General features: G+C 27.9%; 1 protein-coding gene across 1 annotated transcript; it reads right to left on the bottom strand.

Annotated features, from left to right (window-relative positions):
* Positions 1–138: 138 nt before the first annotated feature.
* Positions 139–14889, bottom strand: LOC123299621 (putative fatty acyl-CoA reductase CG8306). The gene is made up of 8 exons (XM_044881884.1): positions 14739–14889; positions 3618–3849; positions 3168–3419; positions 2553–2808; positions 2288–2480; positions 1263–1502; positions 581–838; positions 139–366 (listed from the first exon to the last, which is right to left on the bottom strand). The coding sequence occupies exons 2-8, from the start codon at positions 3834–3836 to the stop codon at positions 228–230; spliced, it is 1557 nt and encodes a 518-aa protein (XP_044737819.1). The 5' UTR covers positions 3837–3849; positions 14739–14889; the 3' UTR covers positions 139–227.

Genomic DNA, 14889 nt, shown 5'->3' with positions numbered 1-14889 from the left:
ATAGTATTTTTTGAAGTAACAGAGGTTTTTATGTTACCGAGGTTTAAGTTATCGAGATTCTACTGTATTTTTAATCAAAAAACTATTATAGTTAAAAAAAATACCAAGTATCTTTTATCCTTTAAAACAGAAACGAATAAAAGATATTTGGATTTTTTGTTAATTTAAAATGGAAAGATCTATTCATGAAGAAGATAATTGAATGAGATGAAAAATTATGAAAATTTTTACAGTTGACTTAAAAGTACATATGCAATTGGAACTATAAACGCTGATTTCACCATTGTTGTACCCAAAATACAAGCGAAAATAAACCATAACAGTGCATAAATCGATAATTGTAAGATAACATGAGCAAATAATAACCTAAAACATAAAATACATATTTCAGTTTCACGAAAACCTTATTCATCGCTAAGTTTTAGAAAAAAATGAACATTTGCTGAAATTCTTTCTATTTTGTTTTGAAGCAACAATAAATTTTCATTTTATGTGGAAGTGGACACTATTCGCAACCATTTCGGACCAATTTCAAATGATGAAGAAGAATGAAAAAAAAAATTTCTTTTGGAATACTCACAATGTATCTTTTCCACGTGCAGCTTCTAAAGTTTTAACGCCTTCATTGTTTAAATATCGGCGTACACCCTGAGTTAAATCAATAAAATAGCTTTCCCAATCCAATGTTCCAATATCAATATTAAATTTCTCTCGATCTGTTTTATTCAATGTTTTTTGTAATTCTAATGTTTTTTTATTGTCGAATTTCCATTCTGTAAAGATAAACTTCTCCAAACGATCCAATGAATTATTAACATTTGTATGTAAACGTACTAAGCTATAAAAATAATCAAAAATATAAAATAATTCCAAAAAACTGGAGGACTTCGAAACACTGGCACATTTCAAATCAATTGCTACAAATATGGCGACCCTTAATGGGCCCATTACGTAATTATTGAAAAGGAAAAGGCTTTTACACCGTTGTCGTTAAAACGTAATAACAGGACCATTAATCGAACATGAAGTATAATTTTTTTTAATCAGGAAATTTTGACTATAGAATTGTTTTCAAAATCATTTTTCTATACTTATTGACGATTCATAATAGCCACAAATCTACAGCAAAATTAAGTAAAGCTTCTTCTTTGTAGAGAAAGCTAAAGAAGAATTAAGAGGGAGTAAATAAAATAAAACTACATAATTCGATTTTGTGTCACTGTCTCCAAGTCTATGATTGGATCTGATAAGTAAATACATACATTGGTCGACCACCAGCTAATTTTGTAACAAAATCTAAAATAAATGCAGGAATCATATGTACAAAGAATGCAATCAACTTAAAGACACGAACACTTTCTACAAATTTTAAATGTGGATACCATACAGCGGATTTTAGCGGAAATGAATGTAAATATTCGTTAATTTTATGTTGGATCATATTCCATTTGAATGGTTTGTAAGAACTCGAACAACATTGGAATATTTTTAATGTGTTGGGTCTGAAAGCAAAACAAAAAAAATTTACATCCTAAGTTTGACACCATATGTTGTTTGTGTTATAATACAAAAGCAGCTGAAATACCAAATTTGGACTTTTGTCTATCGTAAAGGTTGTACCAACGACAGTGAGAAAATGGCTTATCCTTGTAAGTTGTGAATTTTGATATAATTTTCCACGTAACAAAAGTAGCAAATGCCACAGGCCTCGCATAATTCACCGACTCCCATTTGGAGACTCACAATAAAAGTAGGCAAAAGAAAAGAAAGTGAAACGACAAAATTTTAAAAACCAGACACACACAACAATAACTTATTTCAGGTCCGACCTAGAGCAAATTAAGACCCTAAAATAAGCGTGAAAATGGGTTAATCTTCAATTACCTCTGAGACAGAAGCGAGAAAATGGAGTACTTTTACATGTCAGTATCCAATGATCTAACAAGCTTGACACTTGTCCGCTTCGCTTGGCTTAAAAATAAAGACCACCGCGTTATAGCGTCCACCTCTCTTGCTTTCGCTTATCCAACTTCCAAGTTACTTGAAATATGCATGGGTAGGGATTTTACAAATCTATTCGCTAGTTTTTGCGTGAAAGCCTAACAAACAAACAAACAAACAAAGGCGTAACTAACATCCTTACTTTCACATTTATAATATATATTATATAGGAATAACACCTCCAATTTTTTTATTTTGAAAAATAAAATTTGTTAAAATTCTTTACTCGATCAAATCGTAAATTTGGTACTACAGGCTTTTTATCATTACTAGAAGAAATATTTACTTCGTAACCATAACGTGATACGCTGCCACAATCAATTCATTAACCACAACATCGACTGGAATATAATCATAAACCAAGTCTGTACCAACAGGTAATCGACGTATAATACCTTTCGAAGCACCCATCAAAAATCCTTGTGGACCATTCTTACTGATTGTCCATCCCGGTACAGGTTCTTTCCATGCTGCTGTAACTGTAAACAGGAAAAAATAAATAAACAAACAATTTTTAGAGTTTATTTCTTTTTTGAAGTATTGAAACTTACTCATACTAGGTCGTACAATTGCGCAAGGAATTTGACCGGCACTATTATTCACCTCATGTTCTGCTAAATGTTTTGTAAATGTGTACGTGTTTGGATGATCTCTTAATATTTCTGGTGTTTTAGCATCTAATTCTTTTTCACTTAATTCATTTACCAATCTGATAATTTCTTCGGGATCAGCTGGTTTTGGATATAGTTGTTCGGATGCTTCTAGTTTGTATGAGTTAACGTAGACACTTGATACATGTACTAATGCCTAAAATTAAACGAAAAATTTATTATTTTCCTCACTTTTACGTCTTGAGCACGCTATAAATATTTCAACTTGATATCTCTTTTCGATTTTGATAATATCATGTCCTCTTTAGGTGATTTTATGAACACCTATACCAAAATTTTGTCTTAGGATTAAACTTAGTATACTTTGATATATATTACATATATACAGGGTATACAAATCTAAAGGAGAAACAACTGACGCCAGCCATCAAATAAATCACAATAAAACCAAAATTTCACGTTTTAAATTTTGTTTTTCCTTCTTCGTTACCTTGAATATCCACCATTGGTAGTAATCAAATACTACATATATTAAACCACAAAAATCAAACTTACCTCTAGATTTTTAATTTGTTTACACAATTGAACAATTCGTCGCGTTCCAAGTAAATTAACATCCACAGTTTTCTTAAGCGTTTCAGCAAAGTCTAATGTTGCTGCACTATGAAATACAACGTTAACATTATTTATTAATAAATTACGGTCCTCTTGTGATAAACCTAAATTTTCTTCGCCCACATCACCGGCAACAGCGTATAATTTCTTAAATATATCTTCACTTTCCGTATACAAAAGTGTTTCGAAAATCTGGAAAATATAAAATTATTTCAATGGGAGAAGGTTTTTTTTAGAATTTTCCGGCAGTTGTGCAGTCAACTAGGCAATTTGTATGACGGAAATGTAATAAAATTCTCTATAAATATTGTCAACTAGGCAATTTGTAAGACGTAAATGTAATAAAATTGTCTAAAAATATCGTAATGGGATGTTATTTATCATACTTACAGCATTTTTAGCAATATCCTTTAAGCGATCCTGAATATCCTTATTCTTTTTTGGCCTTAATAATAAATATATCGTTTTAACATCTGGACAACTCATCAATAATTTATTAACTAAACATAATCCAACAAAACCAGTTCCACCTGTAATAAACACTGATTTTCCTGCAAATTTTTTGGAAATATCTGATCCATCGTCACGTGGCTTTTCAATATCGTCCATAGCGACTGCTGACCTATAAAAAAAATAATAAAACAAAATTAATTATAATTACCGGAATTTTTTTAATTTTTTTTATAATCAATTAATGTAAATAGTTCACTAGATCTCTAGAGCTAGCAGAACATATTTAGTAGGTAGAAAAAAAAAAAATTTTGTATCTAATTTGAAGAGCACTGTGTTTTGTTGGTTCGAAAATGTTAAAATAGTAGGTATTACTAAATCATTGATTTAATGATAAAAAAATTATAATCTTATACTTTTTGCTAACTATACAGACGTCAATTAAGTAATATCAATTTAATCTACATAATTGCATTATGTTTTTAATTTAATTCAGTAGTCAGTTCTTTGGAATTAAAATAAAAATAGTTTTTTTTCACTGTGGAAAAATTTATTGTTAAATTCTTATTATTTTAAACCATATATGTTAATTTAAAACACCTATAGGGGTTAATGGCGACATTAATTTGTAGAAATCTGACTGAAGAAAATTTCTTAATATCCGTAAATTATTCCACCGTGAATATTAAGGTGAAGGTCGTGTGAAATCAATTGTTTCATCATGTTGAAATTTGGCATAAAATGAGATCTTATCTCAACAGAGTTCATTGAATCATTTTAATCACAAATATCGTACCCAGAGCATAGAGAGGGATTTTAAGAAATTTTCCACGCACATGCCATCCAAAATGAACCGCTACATTTTATCTGCCATGGAAAAAAATTCTAAGGAAATTTTAAAAAATTTCTGAAACTGCTTAGAAATAACGTAAAGGAATACATGTAGGACATAAAAACTAAAAATTGGAGAAAAAATTTTGTATTGACTTAATTTTAACCAAAAAATTACGAAAATCGGAATTATTTGAACGCATTGTATACTAGTTCAAGATATGGCAGTTATAATATTTCAATTAAAATTAAATTTGATCTGTTAGCCGATCGAAATTGGTATCAGAGGAAAGATAATTTAATTGCGCAAATAATGGTATAGGCCTCCCTGAAAAAAATGTTCCTGGAAAAAATTTCTTAAAATTAATTTAATAAATAATATCCAAAACACTTTTCGATGGAAAAACTATGATAACAACTTCAAAAATCAAAAAAATTTCATAAAAAATATGTCTCATCTAGTTATCAGATGGGTGAATGTCGACCTTATATCGTCTTTTAGACCATAATATTGGCTCTGAGAGCGCCAGAAGACTTTGCATTTGAAACACCTGCATAAATTAAATCATAATTATTTACTTAAATAATTTTATTGTACAAACATCAATCATCATAACGAAGTTGGAATCAGGTAATGAAGGTCTCTATAATAGCTTTTGGTGAACATGCAAGAAATAAGTATCATTACTTATTTTTATTATTATATAATAATTTAGCTCTGCAAACGAACATGAGATGAATGTTCAAGGTGAACAAACTAACGCATGTAGAATATTATTTATTTTTTAATATTTGTCTAATGTTCTTATGTTCATTTTTATACCATGTATATATGAAATATACATAGTATATTAAGTTTCGTCCCAAGTTTGTAACGCTTAAAAATATTGATGCTACGAAAAAAATTTTGGTATAGGTGTTCATAGAATCACCTAATTAATCCATTTCCGGTTGTCCGTCCGTCCGTCCGTCCGACCGTCCGTCCGACCGTCCGTCCGTCCGTCCGTCCGTCCGTCTGTGGACACGATAACTAAAAAACGAAAAAAGATATCGAGCTGAAATTTTTACAGCGTACTCAAGACGTAAAAAGTGAGGTCAAGTTCGTAAATGAGCATCATAGGTCAATTGGGTCTTGGGTCCGTAGGACCCATCTTGTAAACCGTTAGAGATAGAACAAAAGTTTAAATGTAAAAAAATGTTCCTTATAAAAAACTAAAAAACTTTTGTTTAAAACATTTTTTTGTAAACATCACTGTTTACCCACGAGGGCGTTAATTAGGTGCAAATTTTATAGCATGTATTAATAAAGGAATATCAGTTGTGTGTGTGTCTATTTAAAAGTGAATATCTTTTGTTATTTACGTGACGTCAAAAAAACAAACGATTGCGCATCAACACTGTCTATACATGGTATTTCAACAATTAACTCAGTCAATTGTTTGTTTTCACTTGTTAAAATTAAAGTTCAATAGAAAATTCTTTTTGAAACTTTCCTGCAATGAGATTTGATCTAAAATATAATTAAAATTACAAATCAATTTTATATGAAGTAGGTACACCTAATAATTAATAGAGAAATATTACCATGTTAACAATAAATTACTTTTAATGAAAACGGAGCTCTAGTACAGTAAAAGATGTTACAAAAATCTTCTAATAATGAAAGAAACCGCTCGAATCTTGCTAAAACCTCATGGAATGTGTTTCTTAGGTGTCAAATATCATTAATAACGCATGAGTTAGTGGCACAAATGTTTCTATTTGTTAATAGACAATAAAATGTCAATTTAATTGAACGATCAATGTTAAAGTTCATTTAAAACATTAGTATATATTTAAACATTAGTATATATTAGTATATAGGCAACTTTTATGACGAAAATGTTAAGTGTTTGTCAAATAATCGAAATCTATTATACACGTGTAACGTATAGGTAATTCAAGTTGCCTATTTATTAATTTTGTAAGTCAACTTTAACATTAACTATTCAATTAATTTAACAATTTATTGTTTTTTAACAAATAGAAACATTTGCCCCAAAACCAAATTTTCGACCATTTTCTTGATGTCGTGCAAATCCTTTTATAAAAACATACATTTTTCATATTTTTTTCTCATCTAGTCGTCAAATAGAGTAATTTTGTTGGACCTTCTTTAACTAAATAGGGTGGGCCATTTTTAATCTCTGCATCTGATTATCTCGCCAAAGGCGTCAGATTTGATCTAGTTTTTCGGGTTTCTTTAAAAGCCAATTTAGATAGATAAGAGATAGAATAATACTTTAAATTAAAAAATTGATTCTTATAAAAAACTAACATTTTTCATCCAAACCATTTTTTCGTCAAAAATCGTCAGCTTTCGGGGGAAATGTCAGTTAAAAATATGTCATTATTGCATTTAATCGAAAGAAAACACGCTAATTACGGAAAAATATTTTAGCCAAAAGTTGTCAAAGGCAAAAGAGGAAATGCGCCTGTGTCCATTTGACCTACAAATATCGATAAACCTTAAGCGTATTTTTTTTCGATCAAATGGAATAATGACATAATATTAAGTTGCATTTCCTCCGGTTTAAAATTAAGGAAAATTTCGGTGAAGTTTTCACCGAAACATGTTTATCCGCTTATTATTTCATACGTTTGCAATGACTCATAGTCAATAACTCAAATATTACGATTAATATCAGTTTTGAATACATGATATTTGAAAACGTCACTTGAAAAACCCACACAATAAATATATGCACTGTACATAAATTTTCAATTAAAATTTATCTTTGTTTTCATTTAGAAAATTGTTCCATTGTTCTTGAAATTGGAAATGTAATTATCAAATTAGAAAAATGATGTTTGTCACATTATATTTTCTTTGTCACATTTTACAATGAATTGATGAAAATATAAATAATTTCGTGCTATGGTCTTCCATTATTTTTTAATCGGAAAACATAATCATTTTTTAATTTGAAATATTTTTATTTTTATTGAAATAGATTTATTAAATTAAAGTTTAATTCTTTTGTATAATGGAAATTTAAGAAGGCCAAATGCATACTTTTTTTGTTAAATATTACGTTATTATAATACAAAAAACGTTAAGAAGAAAAAAAATTTCCTTTTACACATGAAATTTTTCCGTTTAATACAATTATTCTTAATTATCTCATTTTTTTCCATTGATTATATTATAATTGTAATTTTCAATCAATAAATTAAATTATCTTATTTATCAAAACAATTTATGTTATTTTTTCCGATTTTAATAGGATCTTAAAGTAATTAGGGCTCAAAAGTTACGAAAATTCAGTTTATTTGACTGTTATGTGACGAATATTTTGAGATTGCATGAAATCGATCCTAAAAATCTTTTATCGAATGAGATTTTGGAAGATATCTAAAAAACTATGCATCCATAAAAGTCGGCGCAGAAAAAAAGAAAGCTTAAGGGTAGAAGAAAACACAAAATTGACTGCGATACCGACTGTTAAATATTCTTAGAAGAAAATTTTCTTAAAATGTATAGAATTTTTAATAAAAACTATTTACCTAACGCGATAAGGTACAATATTTCTCAAGGCCTAATAACACAACCTAATATTAATTAACTGAACATGTGTGTATAGATACTGATAAAATTTTATAGAAGATTCAGGCCACTGAATATGTAACTAATTACAATAAGGCAAGATAATTAATCTTTATTATATTATATATTCTTTTATAATAAATAATATTCAAATATTATTATCATTAATTAATGCCCTTATATTCATCAATTAATATTAAAAACAAAGAAATGGAAAAATTGTTAAAAAAATACGCAGTAATGTAGTCGAAGGATAGTGTGCAAATCTAAAAAAACTGTAAAAAGAAATCCCATCATTTCCAAAATATCTTTCTATCACTTTAAGATACATTTAAAAAATAACAACTTGTAAGATTCGCCGAAACATTTTTTAAGCGCGAATAATGTCAAGAAAGAGAAGATAGTAAACAAAATTAGCAAAGTTTTTACCCAATCTTCTGCGAGTAGTTTTAGCTCAAATATTTCTGTTGATATGACTCACATAGATAATATGACCTCTGTAGTACTAGTTGAGAAGCCTACTGAGGAAGATTAGACTAAGCACGTGAAAATACTCAATTGAGTAATGATAGCCGCCCTAATTAATTAATATTACGTAAATTATCCCTCTATTTACTATGATCTAGTTCCCATAAAATACCTAACTATTGTTTTGCAATTGTCATTAATGTTGTCAAAATTTGGTCAACTATTTGTCGTCCTATTAGGTTAAAGATCAAATCGTTAATTTAAATACAATAATAAACATAAAAATATAGGTACTTAAACAATTATTATAAACCTTCGTTTATAATTTTATGTAAATATTTTATTACATATATTTTAGGTAAACATTTATTAATAGAAATATGTGCACATAAAACAAATAATAATCATTTGTAAACATGTGACAATTTATTAAAAAAATTTCTTAATTTTTGTCCTTGTAACTGTAGTAGATTATATGCTGTTGCTATATCCTGCATGTATTGATAATTGCATATACTTATATAAAATACTTGGAATTGCATTGAATAGAAAAGATACAACAATGAACCTAACAATTCGCTGTAAAATAATTAATAATAATAGTTCATTGTAATGAAATAGTAATTATAACACCAATATTATTGCACTAATCTGAAATCACGTTTTAGTGCAGTAAGAACATTCCTCTGATTTTAAAATAATTCTTCTATCTGGTTTTACAACGGAATAATTAGGAGTAAAATAAGTAGTTTTTAAGTAAACAAACTTTGGAAAAAACGGAGTGTAGAAAGTTGTTTAGAAAAAAATCAACGGAGAAGGATTTTGATTAAAACAAAAATAAAGGGTTGTGGAGCTAAAAAAACGAAAAAATGAGTCAAATTCGCCCGAAATTTAACGAGAAATAACGATGTTATCGAAAAAAATATCTCGTTTTTCGCCTTTTATTTTCTAGGCTTGTATGGCTAGTAGGAAATCCGTTCTGGCCTCAAATTTTAGCTGTTATGGTATGTTTTTGTAAAAATATTTTCGTTGCAAAATAATAATAAGTTTCCGTACAATTTGCGAAGATTCAAAAATAGATGCTTTGGAAAAGTCGTGCGCGATCGATTATTAATCCCGTATATGCATGATGAAACCGTGAAAAAGTAAAGAAAAACGGTATTTTACTATTTGTAAAAGTACATGGCTATTTGTAAAAGTTTGTTTGATCACTGTTTTAAATTGAGCGTCCCCAGCTATTACAGTTAATCATATATGAGTAACTCATAATAAAAATTATTTTCTACTTATATTATTAGTACAAAAAAAGTTTGTAACTGAAAAAGTTTCAGAGCGTTACTGTTTTAGTTTCTAAAAGTCATATTAAAATATTATTAAAAATAAACGCAAAAAATTATTGATATTTGGAAGTTAATTAACTAAAAATCATGAATATTTGCATATTAAATAATCTTTGTTTTATTTTTAAATAAAAACATATTATTATTATTTATAAATTATGAATATAAATTCAACAATGATTATTTTGATTTTATTTTAAATATTATGCAATTGGCTGGCTATATAATCAATAAAATAATAATTGTGTAATAATTATTTCCAATGATTATGCTAATTAATTACTAAAATAAAATGAATTGCATAGCATATGAATGTGAAGCATATGAAGCAATAATAATAATCATAATTTATTTAATTTTATTTTATAATATCATAAAAATGTCATAAAACTGTTGTACCTATTTGTTAGTAAATTATGATGTTAAAATATATAGAGTGTCAATCGAATTAGGTTAAAGGGTATGTTGAATATTTCGGTAAAATAATTAGTTCAAGTTTTAGGCATTGATTTACACCCCCACCCCTTCAATACCCATTTTTTTAAGAAAAACAACTCGCAGAGCTACTGAACAATCATCCTTTTGAAAATAAGATTTTTTTTGCTTTTTCACAAAGAGCGATTTTCTCAAAAAATATGCATCCAATCGATACATAAACCCGATTTTTGTATTTTTTGGGTCAAAATTACCTTATATACCGAGTTTTATCGAAATCGGAAACAAAAACTTTTTCTCGATTTTTTCGATTTTTTCTAAGGGGTACCCCTTAAGAAAATTGCAAAAAATCGAAAAATTTTGTTTGTCTTCGATATCGATAAAACTCATTTTATAAGTTAATTTGGACCCAAGAAATCCAAAAATAAGGTTTATTTAATGATTGGATACGTGGCTTTTGAAATATAATCCAAAATTGGACACAAAGAGCAAATTTCTCAGAAACTATGCATCCAATCGATATATAAACCCGATTTTTGTATTTTTTGGGTCAAAATTACCTTATATACCGAGTTTTATCGAAATCGGAAACAAAAACTTTTTCCCGATTTTTTCGATTTTTTCTAAGGGGTACCCCTTAAGAAAATTTGCAAAAAATCGAAAAATTTTGTTTGTCTTCGATATCGATAAAATTCATTTTATAAGTTAATTTTGACCCAAAAAATCCAAAAATAAGGTTTATTTAATGATTGGATGCGTGGCTTTTAAGATATAATCCAAAATTGGACACAAAGATCGATTTTCTCAGAAACTATGCATCCAATCGATATATAAACACGATTTTTGTATTTCTTGGGTCAAAATTACCTTATATACCGAGTTTTATCCAAATCAGAAACAAAAACTTATTCTCGATTTTTTCGATTTTTTCTAAGGGGTACCCCTTAAGAAAATTGCAAAAAATCGAAAAATTTTGTTTGTCTTCGATATCCATAAAACTCATTTTATAAGTTAATTTTGACCCAAGAAATCCAAAAATAAAGTTTATTTAATGATTGGATGCGTGGCTTTTGAGATATAATCCAAAATTTGACACAAAGATCGATTTTCTCAGAAACTATGCATCCAATCGATATATAAACCCGATTTTTGTAATTTTTTTGGTAAAAATTTACCCAATTGACCTATGTTGAGACCCAATTGACCTATAGCAACATGGGTCAAATGGGTGAACACTTACGAACTCGACCTCACTTTTTACATCCTGGCTGCACTGTAAAAATTTCTGCTTGATATCTACCGAAAATGGACTAATTGGATGATTCTATGAACACCTATACCGAAATTTTGTTCATAGCATCAATATTTTTAATCGTTACAAACTTGGGACTAAACTTTGTATACCTTAGTATATTTCATATACATGATATAAAAAAGTATATTTCTTGCATAAAAACAAGTATGATTTAAACATCTTATGTAGGTATTTCATCTCATAAAACTTACAGGTTATCCACCTGAATGACCTTGAATCTTTCCATACCTTTGATAATATAATATAATATTTCTACTCAACCATTACCAAATACCATGTTTATAAGAAATTCTTGCCTATATCACCAGTTTTATTTCGTTCATAAATTTCCAAACATAATTTCAAACAAAAACTGATTATTTCTTGTTATTTCAATAGACATACTATTTTCAAGTTCTTCAATTTCAAAATAATTTCAATCAGAAGTATATTTTTGAAATCCACTTAGAAATATAGGTACTAATAGTTTTGTACCGACGTCTTTAAAACAATCATCAATTACATTTTTCTTTGAATTCGAGAGCCAAGAAAAGTATTTCAGTATTAACAGAAATCAAAAGACATTCATATCGAAAATTTGTTTTTCATTTTTCAAGCTTTTAATCGTACTTGGCCCTTCATATGCCTTATGGCTTAATAATGGGCTTCACAGTAACCACTCTCATATGTTCGAGGGAAAAAACTTCCAAAATGATCATATTTCCTTAGAAAGCAACATTCTTATTTCAATACTTTTGCCACTTGATATCCTTATGTCAATGATTTCGGATGCCAACTTCCTTTATAGCATTCAGTAAACTGGGCAAAGCTGACAAAATCGTAGACTTATCGAAAAAAAGAAAAAGATTTCAACCTCTTTCGAGGCAGAAGCGGAAAAATGGGGACTCTTCATTATCTTTCGCTTACTCATAAAAAAGTAGTTCAAAAAAAAATTTCTAACATTGTACGCTTATTTAATACATGTTGGAATAAAACTGTTATTTCAATTTGTATAACATCGTGGAATATATAATTATTTATGCTGATGAGTTTGACCAGAATTTATAATTATATTTTGTTAATTATTAAAATATATTTGTTTATTATTAATTATGAACCAAAGACACAAAGAATCCGTTGCAATAAATTTACAGTTGCAATAAATGCAGTAAGTAATAATACAATAAACCAATGAGATTTTATAAGAATAATCGAATCATAAAATCCGTTATACCGCAAGATTTAATTATGAGATTTATTACAATTATTCTGGGCAACTTTTAAGAGACAAAATTATGTACCCAATTTGTCAATAATAGTAATTGTTATTTTAGTGATTAAGGCAATGATAGTATTAAGTATCATTTTTCTTTGAATGAAAATTTCGGCATGTGAACTCGAAAAAAAATAATTCTTCCAGGCTACACTCATCCAAGTTTCAATTGGTATCATTTTCATTAAGAAATCTCCTGAAAATTCCCACAACCGTAATCCAATTCGTCCCGTTAATATCCAATTCATTACACAATCGATAATTTTAATCACTTTTACGTCACATAACATGAGTTACGTGAGTCTTAATCAACAAAATGGAATGTCAATAACATTAGGAATAAAACTTCTTTAGGACCTGCCGTGCCCATAAAAAATAAACACTTAACACAGACAAATGTAGTCGCGGGCTTAAACAAACATATTACTTTAAGTACCTTATTAAAATATTTTTTTTTAATATTTTTAAATAATCCCCGTAATTTAAAATGGTCATTTAGTTCATTATAGTCATTAAAATGAATTAAAAGCTTTAAGTAATGGAACACTTTTGATAAATTTAAAAAAAAAAAAGACAAGTGAAAACAAACAATTGACTGAAATAATAGTTGAAATACCATGTATAGACACCTTGATATTTCTTTTCGTTTTTGAGTAATCGTGTTGACTGACGGACAGACGACAGGCAGACGACAGACGGACAGACAGGCAACCGGAAATGGAGTAATTAGATGATTCTATGAACACCTATACCAAAATTTTATTCGTAGCATCAATATTTTTAAGCGTTACAAACTTGGGACTAAACTTAATAAAATGATTTAACATTATTGCATTCAAAATTTCAAACGCTAAAGTAAACAGATATCTAATTCGCTTAATGGAAATTTTAATTCAGTTTTTACCCATTTCCGGTCTAACCGATACCATATATCGAAAATACTGTATGAAATAAAAATTTGGAATGGTAGAAGTGCATGGAAGACAGAAATTTAATTAGCGTAAGCGATGATTTCTTACAAGAAAAGCTAAATCAATACACTTTATTGATGAATACTAAAAATTACAAAATAATTTTTAAAATAATGTAATTTTAATGTTGGTAATGTGAAATTCAATAAAGTTTTCGATATCTGTTAATTATAAGAATGTTTGTAGAGCTTCTATTCTTATGCTTTTATTTTTGAAAAATGAATAAGCTCGGTTTAACTATTAAAAAAACCGGATACAAAAATTCGACAAAGTGCAAGTTCTCGTATAAACGCTTTTCAAACATTCTAATCAGAAAAATTCTGATATCTGGTGAAAACGCATTTGGCGTTCATTATTTATGATAATAAAATTAATTAGAAAAATGTTTTCCGATTAAACTTCAGTCAAATTTTTTGGCAATATGCGTCTGGCCTAAATAGCAATATTCCAGCAAATTTTATGGATCATAGTAAGCGATATAGGTGATTTCCATAATGTTTTTCAAACATTATTGAATTTTTATTAATTTTTTTCAAGGATAATTTTGTCAAATTTTATTGAAGTAATTGTTGTGTTATTTACAAAAATTTTTGTAAATAAATTAGTAAAAAAATACGTCTACTTTATTCATAACATTTTTTTCCTGTTCAAAAGTAGGCTGTTTACATTAATTTTCTAATTAGGGTAAATTGCATTTCATTACCAAGTAACGCAAGTAAATATACTTTTTAGTAATATTATTTTCAAGAAAAACTGATGACGTTTATTTATTGTATTTTGTACTAAAATTTATTTTTTTTATAAAATAACATTAAAAATAAACTTTAAAAAATAATTAATTAATTAAGTAGTAAAATACTTACGAAATGAAGTAATACAAAAAACAATAATTCTTTTATTGAAGAAAACACTGAAAAACTATTGAAAAAATAAATAATAAACCGTGTAATGTTCCCACTAGAAATGATTTTATAGTACTGAACTTAGTTTAGTTTTTAGTGATGTGAAAGCCGG

The sequence above is a fragment of the Chrysoperla carnea genome, chromosome 5 (assembly GCF_905475395.1).
Source record: "Chrysoperla carnea chromosome 5, inChrCarn1.1, whole genome shotgun sequence".
In the NCBI taxonomy this organism is placed as follows: Eukaryota; Metazoa; Arthropoda; class Insecta; order Neuroptera; family Chrysopidae; genus Chrysoperla; species Chrysoperla carnea.
Note: the sequence above shows the minus strand (reverse complement) of the source record. Positions and strands in the feature narration are given on the sequence as shown.

Coding starts and splice junctions, on each gene's coding strand:
- LOC123299621 (XM_044881884.1), bottom strand. CDS start 3,836: ATGGACGATATTGAAAAGCCACGTGACGATGGATCAGATATTTCCAAA. Junction 2,481..2,552: donor AATTGTACGACCTAGTATGA/GTAAGTTTCAAT, acceptor TCCTGTTTACAG/TTACAGCAGCATGGAAAGAA. Junction 1,503..2,287: donor TATCACGTTATGGTTACGAA/GTAAATATTTCT, acceptor TTTTGCTTTCAG/ACCCAACACATTAAAAATAT.